Genomic DNA, 21,453 nt, shown 5'->3' with positions numbered 1-21,453 from the left:
ATTTGTTGTCATTTGTGGCTTTGTATATTATCCTCTAGGTTTTTACTCAGGCAATGGCAGATTTTCTTGCCGTAGACTTAGAAAATGGTATTTCTTGTTTTGCTTTTCCCTACAAAGCTTGTTATAAAGATACTTCCCTCAAATCATGGCGTCAGTGTGGCTGTCCTGTTTCCAGATACCTGTTCTCCGTTGTGAGCAATGTGTCGGAGACATTATCGGGAAGGTTGCTCTGTTCCCTTATGTTTGCCAAAGAATTTGATTTAACAGAAGAATAAGAGTCCGATGTTTTTCTTTTTTTCTGTTTGCTCTCTGGTTTATTTGGCTGGGATTCCAGCATTTAACATTACACATTTTGACAGGGGATAATTCCAAGTGCCGCTCTGCTTAGTGATTTCTCTCTGCCAGGATCCAGGTGCGGGAATGCAGACTTTTCCCCATCTTCATTTGCTATTCGGATTCTCATGGTTCTTTTTAATCTCATAAAAGCTGTAAGAAACATAAAAAAAAAATGAGAATTTTTTTTTTTTATCAGGGATTACCCGGTCAAGAGAGTCTTTAAGTGTCTGTCACTCAATTAAAAGTTTTCCCGTTGATAGCAGGGCTGAATTAGCCATGCTGTCATGGGAACTGTCCAACAGAGCCCAGGAGGCGGAGCTTCTTATTAGAATACAGAGCTTTGCTCTGTGCGCCTGCGCGTGCCTTCCCGCGCAGAAAAACAGTCTCTCCTCAGTCTGTTTTTCGCACGCGGGACCGCACGTGGGGCTTAGATTCTCCTCAGCGAGTTAAAAAACAGATTTATAAAATATAAGGAAATCCGGAACCGAGGCCCTCGGTGTTTGAAACCCTGCACTTGCGGCAAGATCATGTCCATTACAGATGGACATGATCGCTGCTAAGGTGCTCGGTCCGGATCACCAGGATGCCTCCTGCAAACACTGAGGCAGGATGTCGCCGCGGGCCCGCCGTCAGAGGGCCCAGAAGATCCAGAAGATTCAGGCACTTATGCCCTGCCGTCAGAGGAGCACTCATCGCCAGGGCCGGAACACCAAAGGACCCAGACGGTAAGGAGAGCGGCGTCAGTGGGGCCCTCCACCTCCAGGACTGGAGGCTCAGGAGGAAGCCATTGCGCCCAGAGTCAAAGCCAGGAACGGCACGACTCAAAGCAGCAGAGTCGACGAAAGGAGGCCCCGATGCGAGGCGGAACTCATGCGCACCGGCCGGTGTCAAGAAGCTCCACAAGTGCATCGTCGACATCGATGCCAACGAGGCATAAACCAAAGCCGCTGAGTCCAAGACCTAGGACAGCGCCGGGATTGGCGCAGACCACGGTGCATGCGCTGCCAACTGATGCATCAGTGGGAAGGACCCTGCCAACGACGCAGGAAGTGTCAATCTCGACGTAAGTAGCGCCGATACCAACACAGGGTGCGTCGAGGAATTCCCACAAGGCTGGTAAACTGACGCATGCGGCACCGGGAACGGCGCAAGAACCATGTAAGTCGACGCACAGCTCGAAGCATAGACAACAAAGAGCAGCCATGACGGAACACCCGACACAGGGACGACCAACATCGACGCATGCTGTGTCTGAACCAATGCTCAGATCAAAATACCCTACACCTGCTGAGAAATCGTCAGAGCGGGGGTCAGCTCCACACATCACTGACATCCAAACGGAGCATAAGAGACAGAAAAGGGAAGGAAAATCAAAGGCAAGGGAAAGTCATCCACAGCTGTCCCCATTCCTTCTGGGGAGATCCGCCGATGCCTCACCCCATCGGACCATCCATCACCCTAGCCCTCGGGTCTCCGAACTATCCATATCCCCGAGGAGTACGGGGTATGGTAGGTCAACCACTCATTCAGAGGAGGAGTATGTACAGATTACATCATCTTCTTCCTCCTCCCTAGCTCGGAGGTCTCCCCTTCATTCACCTGATTCTAACCAGGAGACTGACGGAACAAATCCACAAGAACCAGTTACAAAGAGAAGGAGAATGGTGTTGGATGTCGAACCCACAGTGCCACTTCCCAGTGAACCACCAAGGAAGCCGAGGATGCCTCCGCAGACACAGGAGGCGTTTTTACAACTCTCCATTGAGCTAGAAGGTTTCTTTGACATACTGCAATCCACCTTTCAGCTCCCCCTGTCTCCTATAGGCAGCACACCACCTTCGCCTCAACTGCATTCGATATCAGAACCACAGAGGGAACCCTCACCTCGGGCACCAAGAGATCTCTTCCCACCAGGTCCCTCTCAGCCTACGATTCTGCCCCCGAAGAAGGTCCGAACCCTGACAGTGGTAGATTCGGAGTCACCTCCTTCATCTCCCTCGTCATCTATAGGATACCCCTCTGATCCACCGGAGGACACACCGGAACTCTACTCACCGCCAGAAGATCTCTCTTATCCGAAATTCTTGGATAAGATGGGGGTTCTTCTTAAACTAGAGGTTCAGAAGCTGCCGGATCCTTGGGCGGAAACACTTGGTATCCTTAAGATATTTGATATCCCAGTGGAACCCACCTCCCTTCCATCCCACAAGGTGTTGGATTCCATCCTCGAGAAGATGTGGGAGTCTTCCTGCACTACCACACTGGTATCCAGGAAAATGGATCTTAAATTTCGTATGCAAAAATCTCAATTCTACTCCACGCCTCAACTTCCACACTCTTCACTAGCATTGGAATCAGTGATGCAGAGAGCCAAGTGATCTAAGTTACACGGATCAGCAAATACCTCAGGTTTTTAGTAGGCCCCACGCACTATCAATACCGAGTGCTTCCGTTCGCCCTAGCGTCTGCACCACGAGTCTTCACCAAATGCCTCGTGGTTGTTGCAGCTTTCCTCAGGAAACAAGGTGTTGACATCTACCCCTATCTGGACGACTGGTTAATCAGGGCTCCAACCCAGCAAGCCGCTCGGTCGTCCCTTGATTTTACCCTACACACTCTAATTTCACTAGGATTTCTCGTCAATTACGGAAAATCCTATTTAATCCCATCTCAAACCTTGTCGTTCATTGGGGCAGACTTGGACACCTTGCAGGCAAAAGCCTTTCTACCTCAGTCCTTTTTTTTCTGCGGAGCCTGTCATTTTGCAGTTGGCTGAGAGTCTCTTTTTTTTATTTTTTTTTTTAACTTTTTGGCCTGTTTGAAAAAACTTTTTTTTGCAGTTATAAACTTCATTGCCATGCACCTCCACCCCCTGGTTCTCCCTTTAGCGTCCTAGATAGGTTTTTCAATGTTTATGAATGTTTCAGCTTGGAGAAGAGATGGCTGAGGGGGGATATGATAGAGGTCTTTAAGATCATGAGAGGTCTTGAACAAGTAGATGTGAATCGGTTATTTACACTTTTGAATAATAGGACTAGGGGGCATTCCATGAAGTTAGCAAGTAACACATTTACTGTTGCAGTCTGATACTGCAGGCGAAGTAGTGGACCCTTGGGCCGGCCTACCTTGAGTGATAGGGTAGGCCGGGAGGCGGAGCTAGGGGCTCGAGGTGTTCACCCGGGAACCAGGAACCCCCCAGGAGGAGCCCGTAGGGTTCTGGCACCTTGGGACTTGGGCAATAGAGAGAGTCCAGTGACTGGGATGGCGATAAGCCTGGATGAGAGCAAGGAAGTCCAAAGGTACATGGTAGGGCGGATACTGAGGCAGGCGGACGATAGTAATAGAGTCTCTGTGGCAAGCGGGAACAGGAGCAGGCGTAGCCTGAAACAAGGTCTGTGACAAGCAGGAGCTGGTGCAAGCTGTAACCTGGAACGGATTCCGTAGCAAGCAGGAACTGGAGCAAGCTGAAGACTGAAGCAGGACCAGAGACGAGCCGAGATCAGTGGCAGGCAGCAGGCTGGGCAAACAGGAACAGGCCAAGATCAGGGCAGGCGGCAGGCAAGCGTAGTCGGGAACAAACCAGGGTCAGAGGCAGGCGGCAGGCAAAGCGTAGTCAAGGCAATCCAATGTCAGCGACAGGAACTCAGTGAAGACGATACGCAACTCAGAACTACAAGGCAGTAGTGAACCTCGTTGCAAGGCGATGAGATGGCGTCCGGGCGCCGGTTGAATCGCCCTGTGCGCGTGAAGTCATCATTGCAGGCGGGGCTTGACTTCCGGGTGCTGGATGCAGAAAGTGAGTGCACTCGCGCGCGCGTGCGAGGCCACGGCGAAACAGGCAGGAAATGGCGGACGCTACGTGGAGCCATCGGCGTCTTGGGGTCCTGGGATCGCGGAGCGCGGCGTCTCCAGCCGCGAAGGTAGGCACTGGTCAGGCACAAGGGAGAGGAAGCGGTGCAGACCGCAACAGTACCCCCCCCCCTTTACGGCCCCTCTTGAGAGGCCCAGGCTTCTCCGGATGGTCCCGATGGAATTGTTGTAATAAACTATTGTCGAGGATATTATGACTGGGCTCCCATGTATTGTCCTCGTCACCGCAGCCCTCCCATGCTAGGAGGTACTCCCGTCTACGGTTGTGGAAGCAGACGTCCACAACCTCACGCACCTGATAAGTGGGGTCATCATCGATGGGCGCTGAAGCAGGATCTGGAGGTGTGCGGTGATAGCGAGAAAGGACCAAGGGCTTAAGCAGGGACACATGGAAGACGTCGTGGATTCGGAGTGTGGACGCCAGACTCAGCCGATAAGATACCAGGCCCACTCTCTCAGCCACCCGGAACGGACCGCTGAACCTGGGTGCCAACCTCTGTGAGGGAAGACGGAGATGGATGTTTCTGGTGCTGAGCCAAACCCGATCTCCTGGCTGGTAGGCAGGAGCTGCTTGTCGGTGGCGGTCGGCCACTTGTTTGGCAGCGGCGGCTGCGTGGCGCAGTTTGCGCTGGGTTCTGTGCCACAATGTCCGTAGTTGCTGTGCTGTGACTTGGGCGGCAGGTGAAGCGCTGGAGGTAACGAGAGGGAATGGCGGTCTTAAAGGCTTTCCGTACACAATCTGGAACGGGGACTTGCCAGTAGCCGCATGAGCTTGGTTGTTGTAGGCGAACTCGGCCCAAGGCAGTAGTTCCGACCAATTATCCTGCTTTTCGTTCACAAAGAACTGGAGATAGGCCTTCAGGGTCCGATTCATCCTTTCAGTCTGCCCGTTGCTCTGCGGGTGAAAGGCCGTGGAGAAGCTGAGCTTTACCTTGAAGCACTTGCAGAGGGCCCTCCAATAGCGTGCTACAAACTGGGGACCTCGGACGGAGACTACATCTTGTGGGAGACCATGTAGCCTGAAAATGTGTTGAGCAAAGAGAAGAGCCAGTTCAGGCGCTGATGGCAGCTTAGGTAGCGGGACCAGGTGTACCATTTTGGAAAAGCGGTCTACAGTAACCCAGATGACTGTATGACCGCTGGAAGAAGGCAGGTCCACCACGAAATCCGTGGCCAGGTGTGTCCAGGGTTCGGTGGGAACCGGCAGGGGCTGCAGTAGACCACACGGAGATCCAGTACTGGGCTTTTGACGGGCGCAGGTAGGGCAGGAACTCACATAAGTACCGACATCATGCCGGATGTTGGGCCACCAATAAAAACGGTTGAGGAGTTCCAGTGTTCTTTCACGGCCTGCGTGCCCTCCAACGAGGGAGTCGTGAGCCCAGCGTAACACCGTGAGGCGATCCCTGAGAGGGACTACGGTCCTATCCTGGGAGAGGACCGTCAAAGCGGACAAGCGGACTTTACTTGGGTCCAGGATAAACTGAGGTGGTTCCTGATCCTCCTCGACACATGACGTCCGGGAGAGGGCATCCGCACGGACGTTCTTGGCTGCCGGTCGATACTGCAGGGTGAAGTCGAACCGACTAAAAAACAAAGCCCAACGAGCTTGGCGGGGGTTTAATCGCTGGGCCTGTGACAGGAACTCCAGGTTCTTATGGTCAGTGAAGAATGGAGGCAGTGGCCCCCTCGGGCCACTGCCTCCATTCTTCAAAGGCAAGCTTGATTGCCAATAGTTCCTTGTTCCCGATGGAGTAGTTGCTCTCGGCTGGAGAAAACCTCTTAGAGAAGTAGGAGCAGTGTAGGAGCTGTCCGGAATCAGAGTGCTGGCTGAGCACGGCTCCTACGGCGACACTGGAGGCGTCGATCTCCACAATGAAGGGTTTGGAGGGATTAGGATGTCGGAGGCAGACGTCCGATAGAAAAGCCTCTTTCAAATCGGAGAAGGCTGTAACTGCGGCGTCAGGCCAGTTCTTGGCATCGGCTCCCTTACGGGTCAGGGCTGTGAGTGGAGCAACCCGATGTGAGTAACGTGGGATGAAGTGCCTATAGAAGTTTGTGAAACCCAGAAATCGCTGGAGGGCTTTGAGCCCCGTGGGTTGAGGCCACCTGGTGATGGCCGCCACTTTGTCTGGGTCCATGCGGAAGCCGGTGGACGAAATGATATATCCTAGGAAGGGCAAGGACTCGGCCTCAAACGTGCACTTCTCCATTTTAGTGTAGAGATGATTCTCCCGGAGGACTTGAAGAACTTGTTTTACGTGATGACGATGGGAGTTCAAATCCTTAGAGAAAATGAGCACGTCGTCCAGATAGACAATGACATGCGAGTTAAGCATGTCACGCAGAACCTCATTCATAAGGTGTTGGAAGACGGCTGGAGCATTGCAGAGTCCGAAGGGCATTATGAGATACTCGTAATGCCCATCTCTGGTATTGAAGGCCATCTTCCATTCGTCCCCGGGACGGATACGAACGAGGTTGTAGGCCAACGTTCTGGGATCAACGGGAGTGGGTATCGATCCCGTTTGGTGATGGCGTTCAAGCCGCGATAGTCAATGCATGGCCGGAGAGAGCCATCCTTCTTGGCCACGAAGAAGAAGCCGGCACCAGCAGGCGAGCGAGAGGGCCGAATGAACCCTTTGGCCAGGTTCTCTGTCACGTACTGCGACATGGCCTTTGTCTCTGGTAATGATAGAGGGTATACTCGGCCTCGAGGGGGAGTGGTGCCTGGCAACAAATCAATGGGACAGTCAAACGGCCGGTGTTGTGGAAGGAGCTCTGCCATTTCTTTGGAAAAAACATCCTCAAAGTCCTGGTATGGCTCGGGTAACAGATGGGAGGAGCAGATGTGCAAGGGTTTGGGTGGATGCGGAAGCTGTAAGCAATGTTCGAAACAGGCTGGGCCCCAACGAACCAGTTGAAAGTCGTCCCATTGTATTATGGGCGAATGCTGACGGAGCCAAGGTAGTCCCAAAACCAACGGGTGCACAGCTTGCTCCAAGACAAGCAGGGAGATCTCCTCAGAGTGAAACAATCCGGTTTGTAATGTCACAGGGGCCGTGGAGCAGGTAATGACCCCAGGGAGTAGAGTACCTCGGATTGAGGAAATCCGTAGTGGCGGGACCTTTTGTACGGTTGGAAGGGCCAGCTGAGTCACCAGATCGGCCACAATAAAATTCCCTTCAGCACCGGAGTCTATGAAGGCACGAATCGGGAGTTCCCCTCTAGGGTACTTCAGTGTAACAGGCAATGTGCACAGAGGAGCTGATCCAGTAGCGCCTAGGTGTAGCTCCTCGGTGTAACCTAGGCAGGAGCGTTTCCCGGACGTTCCGGGCAAGTAGAGAGAAAATGCCCCTTGCCTCCACAATAGAGGCAGAGGCCTAGCGTGCGAAGTCTCCTCTTTTCTTCTGGGGTTAATGGAGACCTACCCAATTGCATGGGTTCCCCACTAGGCACAGTGATGGGAGGAGCCCTGGAGACCAGAGTTCTGGAAGAGATAGACGGCTGTGGAGGTAGCCTGCGGCCCGAGCGGGTCTCTTTGTCTCGTTGCTGAAGGCGGCGATCGACCCTACCCGCTACGTCTATCAGGTCATTTAAATCCCCTGGAAGGTCCCGTCCTGCCAGCTCATCCTTGATACGGCTGGCTAGCCCTTCAAGAAAGATCCCCTTCAGACAATCATCTTGCCAACCGACCTCCATGGCTAGCGTACGAAATTCAATGATGTATTCAGCCACCGGGCGTGTTCCTTGCCTTAGGTGCAAGAGTTCCGAGGCTGCGGTGGTTTGGCGTGCAGGGTCATCAAAGGCAAGCCGGAAATTAAGGAGAAAGTCCTCCAGGTTCTGTAGCATAGGGTCCTTGTGTTCCCACATAGGTGAAGCCCCAGTCAAGGGCCTTGCCATCCAGCAGTGAGAAAATGAACGCTACCTTGACTGCGTCCGAGGGGAACTGTGCAGGCAGGAGTGTAAAGCGTACTTGGCACTGATTTAAAAACCCTCGGCAGGACGTGCTGTCCCCGGTATACCGGGTAGGTGTGGGTAACTGAGTTACTGAGGCGGTAGAGGAAGCGGGTGCCGGAGGTGACTCCCGAGCAGAACCCTCTAGGCGGGAGACCAACTGTTCCACGGTGGCAGCGAGGGTGTCAATGCAGTGCTGTTGGTGCTGGAGGCGTTGAGCCATTCCTGGAATGGCTTGCAGGCTAGGGGCCTCCGCCGAGTCCATGGCCTTGCAAACTGTTGCAGTCTGATACTGCAGGCGAAGTAGTGGACCCTTGGGCCGGCCTACTTTGAGTGATAGGGTAGGCCGGGAGGCGGAGCCAGGGGCTCGAGGTGTTCACCCGGGAACCAGGAACCCCCCAGGAGGAGCCCTTAGGGTTCTGGCACCTTGGGACTTGGGCAATAGAGAGAGTCCAGTGACAGGGATGGCGATAAGCCTGGATGAGAGCAAGGAAGTCCAAAGGTACGTGGTAGGGCAGATACTGAGGCAGGCGGAGGATAGTAATAGAGTCTCTGTGGCAAGCGGGAACAGGAGCAGGCGTAGCCTGAAACAAGGTCTGTGACAAGCAGGAGCTGGTGCAAGCTGTAACCTGGAACGGATTCCGTAGTAAGCAGGAACTGGAGCAAGCTGAAGACTGAAGCAGGACCAAAGACGAGCCGAGATCAGTGGCAGGCAGCAGGCTGGGCAAACAGGAACAGGCCAAGATCAGGGCAGGCGGCAGGCAAGCGTAGTCAGGAACAAACCAGGGTCAGAGGCAGGCGGCAGGCAAAGCGTAGTCAAGGCAATCCAATGTCAGCGACAGGAACTCAGTGAAGACGATACGCAACTCAGAACTGCAAGGCAGTAGTGAACCTCGTTGCAAGGCGATGAGATGGCGTCCGGGCGCCGGTTAAATCGCCCTGGGCGCGTGACGTCATCATTGCAGGCGGGGCTCGACTTCCGGGTGCTGGACGCACAAAGTGAGCGCACTCGCGTACGCGCGCGAGGCCACGGCGAAACAGGCAGGAAATGGCAGACGCCACGTGGAGCCATCGGGTTCTTGGGGTCCTGGGATCGCGGAGCGCGGCGTCTGCAGCCGCAAAGGTAGGCACTGGTCAGGCACAAGGGAGAGGAAGCGGTGCAGACCGCAACATTTACGACTAATTGGAGAAAATTCTTTTTCACTCAACGCACAATAAAGCTCTGGAATTTGTTGCCAGAGGATGTGGTTAGTGCATTTAGTGTAGCGGGGTTCAAAAAAGGTTTGGATAAGTTCTTGGAGGAGAAGTCCATTAACGGCTAATAATCAAGTTTACTTAGGGAATATCCACTGCTATTAATTGCATTAGTAGCATGGGATCTTCTTAGTGTTTGGGTAATTTCCAGGTTCACATGGTCTGGTTTGGCCTCTGTTGGAAACAGGATGCTGGGCTTGATGGACCCTTGGTCTGACCCTGCATGGCAATTTCTTATGTTCTTAACTCATTCTCACTACCGACGCTTCCAACCTCGGGTGGGGAGCCCACGTGGACAATCTACAGACACAAGAGTCTTGGTCTCCAGGGGAAGCCAAACATCAAATAAACTTCCTAGAACTTCGAACAATGCGATATGCTCTCAGGGCTTTTCAGGAACGCCTATCAAATCAAGTCATCCTGATTCAGACGGACAACCAGGTGGCCATGTGGTACATCAACAAGCAGGGAGGCACAGACTTCTTCCTTCTGTGTCAGGAAACTGCGCAGATTTGGGCGGACATGCTCTCCCACTCGAAGTACCTCGGGGCCAGCTACTTGCCGGGAGTGGACAATGTCTTGGCAGATAAACTGAGTCGCGTCTTCCAACCGCACGAGTGGTCTTTCAACCCCTCGGTAGCGACCTCAATCTTCCGACAATGGGGATACCCCCAGACAGACCTCTTTGCGTTCCCTCAGAACCACAAAGTCAAAAATTTCTGCTCCCTCATTCGGAGCGAGCGCTCTCCGCCCAGAGATGCATTCTACCTCTCGTGGGCAACCGGTCTGCTCTATGCATTCCCTCCACATCCTCTTCTCTTGAAGACTCTCGTGAAGCTATGTCAGGACAAGGGAACCGTGATCCTGTTAGCACCTTACTGGCCACGCCAAGTGTGGATTTCCATACTTCAGGATCTCTCCATCCGCAGGCACATTCCCTTGGGAACGGACCCGATTCTGATCACTCAAAACAACGGATGCCTATGCCATCCCAATCTTTGGGCCTTGTCTCTGACGGCATGGATGTTGAAAGGTTAATCCTTCGACCACTTAACCTTTCAGATTCGGTTTCTCGTCTCCTGATTGCTTCACGGAAGCCTTCCACAAGAAAATCTTATTCCTATAAATGGAAAAGATACTCATCATGGTGCACTTCGCAGTCCCTTGATCCCTTTTTCTGTCCAATCCCAAGGTTTTTGGACTATCTCTGGCATTTGTCAGTATCAGGTCTAAAGACCTCTTCCATCAGAATGTATGTCAGTGCGGTAGCCGCCTTCCATAAAGGTGTCGGGGATGTTCCTATATCGGTACAACCCCTCGTAACACGCTTTTTAAAGGGCTTGCTCCATATCAAGCCACCTTTACGTCCTCTGGCCCCTTCTTGGGATCTTAATCTGGTTCTCGGTCGGCTCATGAAACCACCATTCGACCCTCTTCACTTCTGTGACCATAATATCTCACATGGAAAGTGATTGTCCTTTTGGCTATCACTTCAGCTCGCAGGGTTAGTGAGTTACAGGCCCTAGTTACCTATCCGCCTTACACAAACTCCTGCAGGACCGGGCGGTACTCCGCACTCACCCTACCTTCTTTCTCAGGCCCCATTCCAATCCAGGGGAACAGGCTCTGCATACCCTTGACAGTAAACGGGCTCTAGCGTTCTACCTAGATCGTACAGCTGCCCACAGGAAGAGCATTCAGTTATTCGTCTCTTTCCATCCCAACAAATTAGGACAACCGGTGGGTAAGCAGGCACTCTCCTCCTGGTTGGCGGTCTGCATATCTTTTTGCTATCAGCAAGCAGGCATTCCTTTTCAAGACCGTGTTAAAGCACACTCTGTGGGCCATGGCGACTTCAGTAGCACACCTACGATCGGTGCCGTTTCCTGACATTTGCAGGGCTGCCACCTGGAGTTCTCTCCACACTTTCACAGCCCACTATTGCTTGGTCAAAGCCGGAAGACAAGATTCCATCTTCGGCCAGTCTGTCCTGCGTAACTTATTTCCAACGTGACGTACCTACACCCTTCCGCCTGTCCGGTGGGGTTCAGGATGCCCTCTACCAAATTTCACCCCAGTTGTTGTGCCTGTTGCACGCTGTTGGGTACATTTGGTGCATGTTCAGACATCCTCAGCTCGGTACGCACCCATATGTAAGGACTACCATCCTGCTTTTCCTTTGAGAAAGCAAATGTTCTCACAGGACAGAAGGATCTTAGTTCTCACGAAACCCGCCCGCCGCCCCGCGGTGTTGGGTTCGCAACGTTTTGTTGTTTTATTTTTTCGGCACTGCCTGTAGCTATCAAATAAGACTGAAGGGGGACCCCTGCTGGCTGCAGGGTTGGTGCCATGCTGGGCATGCCCAGTAGGGGCCAGTCAAAGTTCTAGAAACTTTGATAGAGGTTTTCCGTGATTGGGCTTCATCCTGATGATGTCACCCATATGTGAGGACTAACATCCTGCTGTCCTGTGAGAACACCTTTTACAGGTAAGCAACATTTGCTAACTCAACCGATTCAGAATTTGGAAGAAGGCATCAGACACCTCCTTTGCACGGTGTATGAGGGGTTTGAATCATCGGCTCACACATCGGCCACAGCTATTGATCCATGCAGAATGGCCTGGCTCTGATCCAGTGCCATTTGGGAAGAGCTACATGAGAGGTTAGCGAATATCCCATGTAAAGGGGACAATCTCTTCGGCGAGAAGTTCCAAGAGACAGTGGCGAATTTGAAAGACCAAGCGGTTGTGGTTCAATCGCTGACCTAGAATCCTTCCTTTGGCATGCCACGTAGATACTACACACCTACTCGCAAGCAACCATATACCCGTCGACCTTTCCGACACTACCAACAATTTCGACCCGCTCCTTATAATCCACCACAGCGGGCAACGCCTCAGCCTCTTCACCCTAGGAGAGGCAGACCAAGGCCGCAGCGATCAAAGACACAGCAGCCTCAGGTAACTGCTAAATCGATCCCCTCTTTTCAGTACAGCTGCCATCATCATTGCCACCGTACCCACGAGGCAGAATTTCCTTGTGCCTACCATACTGGGAAGCCATCACCACAGATATATGGGTTCTGGAAGTAGTAAGACAGGGATATCACCTCCATTTCAACGCCAAACCCACTCTACCACAACTATTGCCCCACCAACCTCGGGGCCAACAGAGTCAACTAGAATAGGAAATTGCATCCCTCCTCCACCAGCAAGCGATCCGTCGAATTCCATCTCATGCTCGAAACAAGGGATTCTACTCACCATATTTTCTAATTCCCAAGAAAACCGGAGGGCTGAGACCGATCTTAGATCTCAGAGAGTTGAACAAACATTTGGTCAAAGAGAAGTTCAAATTGGTGTCCCTATAGACTATCTTACCGCTTCTCCTACCCAAGGACTGGATGTGATCCATAGATTTGAAAGATGCCAATATCCACATTCCTATACACCACTCTTCATGGCAGTACCTATCCTTCCAATTTCAGAAGCAACATTATCAATATTAGGTACTACCCTTTGGCCTCTCGGCAGCCCCAGGGTTTTCACCAAATGCATGGCAGTGGTGGTGGCACATCTCTGTCAACGGAGCATCAAAATTTTTCCCTATCTGGACGACTGGCTCATAGTAGCATCTGAACCCCAGATTCTCAACGACTACCTACACCAGACCTTTCAATGCTTGAACAGTTTGGGGATCATAGTCAACTACCAAAAATCAATTTTCATTCCAACGCAATCCCTTCAGTTCATTGGAGCACATCTCGACACCATCCATGCCAGAGCGTTCCTACCAAAGGATAGGAGACTAGAGATGCATCGTCTCTTTCGAACCACTCGAGTCCTCAAGACACCGTTGGCAGGGCAAATCCTCACCGTCCTAGGTCATATGGTTGCCGCTATTTATACCGTTCCCAACACGAGGCTTCATATGCGTCATCTACAGTGGGGACTCAAATGACAATGGAAACAACACACACAGCCGTTAACGAGAAAAGTGAAGTTAACTCAGGCAATGCTACAGGATATACAGTGGTGGCTCAAGGGAAAATATCTACAAACAGGAGCGCTGTTAGCCTGACTTCAGTGCCAGGAAAAATAGTGGAAAGTGTTCCAAACATCAAAATCACAAAACATATAGAAAGACATGGTTTAATGGAACAAAGTCAGCATGGTTTTACCCAAGGCAAGTTTTGCCTCACAAATCTGCTTCACTTTTTTGAAGGAGTTAATAATGTGGATAAAGGTGAACCGGTAGATGTAGTATACTTGGATTTTCAGAAGGCGTTTGACAAAGTTCCTCATGAGAGGCTTCTAGGAAAAGTAAAAAGTCATGGGATAGGTGGCGATGTCCTTTCGTGGATTGCAAACTGGCTAAAAGACAGGAAACAGAGAGTAGGATTAAATGGACAATTTTCTCAGTGGAAGGGAGTGGACAGTGGAGTGCCTCAGGAATCTATATTGGGACCCTTATTTTTCAATATATTTATAAATGATCTGGAAAGAAATACGAAGAGTGAGATAATCAAATTTGCAGATGACACAAAATTGTTCAGAGTAGTTAATCACAAGCAGATTGTGACAAATTAATATAAAACATTATATTAATTTATGGTTTACTAACTGTTCTACCTGTAATTGTTTATACCTGTTATTTGTAAAGCCTGTTGCTAATTATTGTTAATTGTACACCGCGGTGATGTATCATTTTACGTACTGCGGTATATAAAAACCCTTAAATAAATAAATAAATAAATAAATTGCAGGAAGACCTTGTGAGACTGGAAAATTGGGCATCCAAATGGCAGATGAAATTTAATGTGGATAAGTGCAAGGTGATGCATATAGGGAAAAATAACCCATGCTATAATTACACAATGTTGGGTTCCATATTAGGTGCTACAACCCAAGAAAGAGATCTAGGCATCATAGTGGATAACACATTGAAATCGTCAGTTCAGTTTGCTGCGGCAGTCAAAAAAGCAAACAGAATGTTGGGGATTATTAGAAAGGGAATGGTGAATAAAACGGAAAATATCATAATGCCTCTGTATCACTCCATGGTGAGACCGCACCTTGAATACTGTGTACAATTCTGGTCGCCGCATCTCAAAAAAGTTATAATTGTGATGGAGACGGTACAGAGAAGGGCTACCATAATGATAAGGGGAATGGAACAGCTCCCGTATGAGGAAAGACTAAAGAGGTTAGGACTTTTCAGCTTGGAGAAGAGATGGCTGAGGGGGGATATGATAGAGATGTTTAAAATCATGAGAGGTCTAAAACGGGTAGATGTGAATTGGTTATTTACTCTTTAGGATAGTAGAAAAACTAGGGGGCACTCCATTAAGTTAGCATGGGGCACATTTAAAACTAATCGGAGAAAGTTCTTTTTCACTCAGTGCACAATAAAGCTCTGGAATTTTTTGCCAGAGGATGTGGTTAGTGCAGTTAATGTAGATAGGTTCAAAAAAGGTTGGATAGGTTCTTGGAGGAGAAGGCTATTAATCAAATTTACTTAGGGAATAGCCACTGCTATTAATTGCATCAGTAGCATGGGATCTTCTTAGTGTTTGGGTAATTGCCAGGTTCTTGTGGCCTGGTTTGGCCTCTGTTGGAAACAGGATGAGGGGCATGATGGACACTTGGTCTGACCCAGCATGGCAATTTCTTATGTTCTTATGTTCTCAACTCTCCCGCACAATGCAATCCTGACTACAGATGCCTCCCGCAAGGGCTGGGGGGCACATCTGGACCACCTGCAAACACAGGGACTGTGGTCCACGCAGAAACAATACCTACAAATCCACCCATTGGAACTCAGAGTGATAAAGAACACTCTCCACACGTTCCATCCATACTTAAAGGGCCGAAGGGTCATGGTGTACACGACAACCAAGTGGCGATGTTCTACATCAACAAACAGTGAGGGTCCCATTCCTGGTCCCTGTGCAAGGAAACCCTGCAAATTCTAGAGCATGCGGTTCGACACTCCATGCATCTGCAAGCAACATACCTGCCGGAGCTGTCAACACTCAAGCCGACCATCTCTGCAGGATATTTTACCCACACGAATGGTCTCTCAACCAGCAGGTTTTGGATATGTTGTTCCACCTGTGGGGGCAGCCGACCATGGACCTCTTTGCCACAGAACTCAATATGAGACTCCCTCGTTTTTGTTCAGTTTGGGCCAGCCAAGACCGGATAGCACAGGACACGTTTCTCTTTCCATGGACAAACCTCTCATGTATGCATTCCCTCCAATACCCCTCATAACACGAACAATACAAAAGTGCATAAGAGATGCAGCACAATCGATCTTGATAGCACCAGGATGGCCACGCCAATCGTAGTACACTCATCTGCTACATCTGTCCGTAGCGGACCCAATATTGCTTCCGGACAGCGAAGACCTCTTGACGCAAGAACAGGGAACCCTGTTACAACCCATGCTCAGCTCCTAATTCTTGACACCGTGGAGATTGAGCTGCTCCTCTTGATGGAACAAGGTATATCACTATCCGCACAGACTGTTCTCCTAGCCTCAAAAAATCCCTCTATCTGTTGGAACTATAGTTTTAAGTGGAAACGGTATACGACATGGTGCTCCTCGGAAGGAATACCTCCCTTGGACTGCTCACCGGAGAAGTTACTGGATTATCTTCACTCATTGTACCTGACGGGTCTCGCTACCTCGTCGATTCGAGTACATCTCAGTACAATAGCCGCATACCACTGGCCATATAACGGACAACTCATCTCTGGTCATTCTTTCATTTCAAGATTTCTGAAAGGCCTCACTCATCTTCGACCTCCCATCTCAAAGCCTCCAGTGCCATGGAATTTCAATCTAGTGCTGGAACAATTGATGGTACTGCCATTTGAACCAATGGATGAGGTCCACATCAAAAATCTCACCTGGAAAGTAGTATTTCTCATCGCTCTAACATCAGCAAGCAGAGAGAGTGAACTCCAGGCATTGGTGCACTACTCCCCATACCTGCAGTTCTTCCATGACAAGGTAGAACTGCGGATGCACCCATCATTCCTACCAAAAGTAGTCACCCAATTCCATTTGAACCAATCCATCGAGTTACCAACGTTCTTCCCCAAACCGCATCAGAACGAAACGGAACGATTACTGCATACATTAGACTGTAAGAGGGCATTGGCGTATTAAAAGCGACGTACACATTCGGAAACAACGGTGTCTCAATTATTTGTTTCTTTCAACCCAAACGCTCCTGGGATTCCAGTGGCAAAACGGACTATATCTAGCTAGATCGTCCAATGCATTCAATTTTGCTACGCCAAGAGGAAACTAATCTTAACCTCTCGCCCGAATGCACACTGGCCCACCTCTCGCAAGTATCACCAATTGACATCTGTAAAGCAGCGACGTGGCCTTCCTTACATACGTTTACGTCGCACTAGTGTCTAGACCAACAGACATCGGATGATGCTAAACTGGGAAAAGTTGTGTTACAGACGATATCCACCTGAGTTAAAACTGACTATCCATGCTTTGGATCACGCAAAAAAAAAAAAAAAGACATTCAAACTAAACACCATGGAAGCGTGATCGGGAGCTTAGGACTCCCATGACAGCATGGCTAATTCAGCTCTGCTATCAACGGGAAAAGCAAGTTTGCTTACCGTAAACGTTTTTTCTGTAGATAGCAGGATGAATTAGCCATGCTGACTCACCCACCTCCCTGGATAGTCAGCAAGTTATTCACAAACTGCTACATCACAGACTGAGGAGAGACTGTTTTTCTGAGCGGGAAGACACACACAGCCGCACGGAGCAAAGCTCTGTATTCTACTAAGAAGCTCCATCTCCTGGGCCCTGATGGACAGTTCCCATGACAGCATGACTAATTCATCCTGCTATCTACGGAAACACCGTTTATGGTAAGCAAACTTGCTTTTCCACTTTTTCCCTCTTCTTTTCTGCTCCTTCGTAATTTTTTTTTTTTGCTTCTGTCTTTTTCAGCATGAGGAATGTTGGAAATAATTTTGCATAGTGACCCTCTGGGGTTTACTACCAGTGGAGTCCTTAGTCCACTCCTTGAGCTAGGATTAGCATTTTCTGGTTTAGGATATCTGGACTATTCGGAGGAGCCAGGTAAACTCTGCCTGTGGATCCTGAGCAAGGTCGGGAGGTTGCACAGTCCAGCCCAACGACTGGCTGGTTCAGCTCTCTTCCAGGGTTTTCATTTGGGTTTTGGATAGATTTCTATGGTAGGAAAGCCCTGTGAGACCCCTGGATGTTGCCTGGGTGCAGGGCATGGGGGAAGATCTGCCCCTCTGCAGTCTCAGTGAGGAAGGAGGAATGGCGATGACCTGATGCAAGGCTGTTCCGGTGTTAACTTCATTTTGGGGAAAAAGGGGTTTTAAGTAATAAGAGCCCTTTCTGCCTGAGGAGGAATATTGAGAGCTTCCATCGTTGGATCCGAGATAATAAGAACCATTGAATAACTGTGGTAAGGTCATCAGGAAACCTATTCAGGACATCTTCACCCCGGGGAGAGAGGAATTTGGACTTTGTGCAGTAGACTATTTTTATCTAATTTTATCAGATTTGGAAGGGTTTTTTTGCCAGCACAACGATCCCTTATCCAGCCGGGAGCTTCATTTTTCCAAGCCCTGGAGGGTGGATGTTTCCCTGGCCCTGGTATTAGAGACCCATGCACAGACAGGCCGATGCAGTATCGTCATGGGAAAAATGGGTGTTCACGATCGAGTGCCCGTTCTCCCAACGCACACCAATCGACCTCTCTGGGGCGCCCGATTTAATATTTAAATCATCTGCTGCTGTAAAAAGGAGGCGCTAGGGGAAATTGTGCACCCCTAGCGCCTCCTCAGCAGCAGGCGCCCCAGGAGAGGTGGCTATCAGTGGGTTAGGAAAACGGACGCACAATTTTACCAGCACAGCCACAGGTTAGGGAAATGGATGCTCATTTCTAAGGTTGATCTTTTTGTTCCTCTGACTTAATATTACCACGATATTAAGTCGGAGAAATATAGAAAAGCAGTATTTTCTTCTTTTCTGTACACTTTTTGGGCTGCTCAGAAATCAGGGCCTGCTCCTGGCAGATTTTAGTTTTTGAGAGAAAAAATGTGCAGGTTGGGTGCACATTTTTTTTGAATTGGGGAGAATAGCTAATAGCCTCATTAACATGTATTTGCATGTGATGAGCACTATTAGCTTCACGGGGGGGAGGGGGGGGGGGGTTGGACTCGGGTTTTGGACGCACTAATCCCCTTACAGCATAAGGGGTTGTGGATGCGCATCCAAAACATGTATCCAACCACCGGTTAACCAGTATGCACGGCTGAGCCCACTGTATTGCTTTGGCCTGAGAGAGAGGAAAGACCTGTAATGTAAGAGAATAAACCTGCTGTGGGACAAACAAAGCATGCCATTATTACAACTGATTTAACATCAGTTTAGACACTCAGTCCGAGTCTCCTGTGTGTGTTTGGCACTGATAGTGAATACAGCAGTGAGAAAATTAAACTTTTCCCCAGGGAACGAGATACCAAGGTACCCCTGTCACTCTAGGCCTTGAAAGAGAAACCAGCACAGGACTCAGAAAAAGGAGATCATGGAAGAGCAATCCAGGAATGGATCCAACACCAAAGAGACAATAAATACTTGTATGGCTCCATTGGAAGGTAGCCAGCACCCGGGAATGTAAAAGGGATCAACGACTGTCTGTTAGCACAGGATATCTCTCAAAAAGGGCCATAAACTCACCTGATTTGGCATGCAGGAGGAAAATATGAATAACAGAGGAGTTCAAAACCAGACACATGGGGTCAGTGTGCGGAAGGAATCCCCATCGCTTTCCATGGTAAACTGTTCCATGCTGCAGGAAACTCCCCCTCCTGTCCTCAGCACCCTTCCAGCACACAGGCAGAGACCAAGATTACAACACACACACACTCACACTCACACACACTCTTCCCAAAACATAGTGACGCACATGGTGGGATAAAGTCTGTGAGTAACTTTTACCCTGAATATTCTAATCTAACACATGTGCACACTTTCACATTGAAAATTCATGCACATGCACAACCCCACACACTCGTCATCTCCATCTGTAAACACACAGTCACATATACACCCTCCCCCATGCAGTTATCCATTCCCACCTCCGCCCTACGCCCACGTTAACTGAAACATCTGGCAAAGTATAGCACCAAAAGCCACCTTCAAAGTCACCTCCCATAGATGCCAACACACACATCACTGTCCCCCAACACACACAGATACACAGAAACAGGGAAAGAAGACAGAAACAACTGGCTAAGGGTGGACCAAAAGGCATTTTCACAGCACATAGATTCACCCATCAATCCTCCACAGACACACACACATCCATGCACCCCATATATACTGCCACCCCTCATCCCACTCCCAAAGGCATACACACACTCAAATATATACCATGCACACAACCAATTTTATACCACCCCCACTCACATCCACACTCCAACCCCAAAGACATACACATATATACATAGATTGCTGAGAGGGCTGAGCCTTGAGGGACTTCTGTATCACACCGGAATGTGTCGGAAATATGGTTGCTTAATTTGACTTGGAATGTTCTGTTGGATAGAAATGAGTAGAACCATCTGAGAACCTTATCGTCAATCCCAATGTTTCTCAACTGAATGCAAAGCAGACTTTGTGCGCCCCTTCATGACACATGAGGTGCAAGCCCGAAGCTCACAGACCGCAATAATCTAAAACAAACTACCCAGCTGCAATAGGAAAACCAGCAAGTGCACCGACACCGGGGACAGTGTGGATTTGTGCTGCCGGCACAACACCACCTTGCGGAAAGAGGAGGAAGCCGGTAAATACACTGGCGCCAGGTAGGCATTCCACCCACTGTCCACCAACCATTTAAGAGCCCCTGCGGGCACACATGTAATACACTAATTACTGCCTCCAGGCTAACCTTACTACCATATAGATCAAATATATAATATTGAACTCACTCTAGAACAAGGTGCATAGGGAGAACTAAGAAGGAAAGCCCAAAAAAAAGAAACACTGAAGGAACAGAAAGACTATCCTCTCCACAATAAATAACAACTCTTCTTCATTCTCTTCCTGCCTCATGTTTACTATGCTCCTACTGAATGCTCAATCTCTTACAAAATAAATCCCAATAATTAACGATCTTCTGGAGGACATCAACCCCGCGATCTGCTGCATAACTGAAACCTGGTTGAATGACAAAGACAATGAACTATTAAACAAAATATACAATGCTAACTATGATATATTTTACCTACCAAGACCCAAACGAAAAGGTGGGGGGTTACCAGTAACCAGTAAAAAAGAACTTAAGCTAATACCTCAGAAGGTGGAGATACACCCACTATATGAGTTTGCAATCCTAAAATCTCCACAATTAAACATCGGACTGGTCTACTATCACTCAGGAATACTCCAAAACAATTGCTCACCACTGATCGAATTATTTGCTAAGATATTTCCATCACCAGAATCTACATTAATCATAGGAGACTTTAACCTCCACATAGACAAAACTCTGAAAACATTAGACTGTGAAATGTTTTTAGATGCTATGGAAGCCCTGGGATCGTCACAATTTATCTCTAGAGCCTCCTATAAAGTGGGACACACTCTAGACCTAATATTTGCTAACAATCAACACGTCACACACAATATTGCCCTGGTCTGACCACCAGTTAATAAAATCAGGAATAACCATGACCAACCATAACCATAAAAGAATAGAGAATAAACATACTTTTACCTTCAGGAAAAATGTAGAGATAGAAGTACTTATTGAAGCAATAGAAAACAAGCTCCATGTGCTAATTCAAACCAACCCTCCATCAGCAATTGATTCTGTTATGAGCACGGCCTTTGGCTGCTGTTACGAGTCGAGGGTTTGGGGCCTTCAGATACTGTTACGAGTGCGGCGGCGCGGTTGTTTCTGAAATGTGTGTTGTGAGTCCTTAGGTTATGGCATGACTCAGGGG

At 49.3% G+C, this 21,453-nt stretch overlaps 1 protein-coding gene across 1 annotated transcript in view; it reads right to left on the bottom strand.

Annotated features, from left to right (window-relative positions):
• Window positions 1–306: 306 nt before the first annotated feature.
• Window positions 307–21,453, bottom strand: part of LOC115086013 (ovomucoid-like) — a 126,331-nt gene continuing 105,184 nt past the window's right edge. Inside the window, exon 6 of the mRNA XM_029592592.1 lies at window positions 307–486. Coding sequence (XP_029448452.1) covers window positions 441–486 — 46 coding nt within the window. The 3' untranslated portion in view covers window positions 307–440. The remainder of the gene's footprint in view (window positions 487–21,453) is intronic.

The sequence above is a fragment of the Rhinatrema bivittatum genome, chromosome 2, assembly GCF_901001135.1.
Source record: "Rhinatrema bivittatum chromosome 2, aRhiBiv1.1, whole genome shotgun sequence".
In the NCBI taxonomy this organism is placed as follows: Eukaryota; Metazoa; Chordata; class Amphibia; order Gymnophiona; family Rhinatrematidae; genus Rhinatrema; species Rhinatrema bivittatum.
Note: the sequence above shows the minus strand (reverse complement) of the source record. Positions and strands in the feature narration are given on the sequence as shown.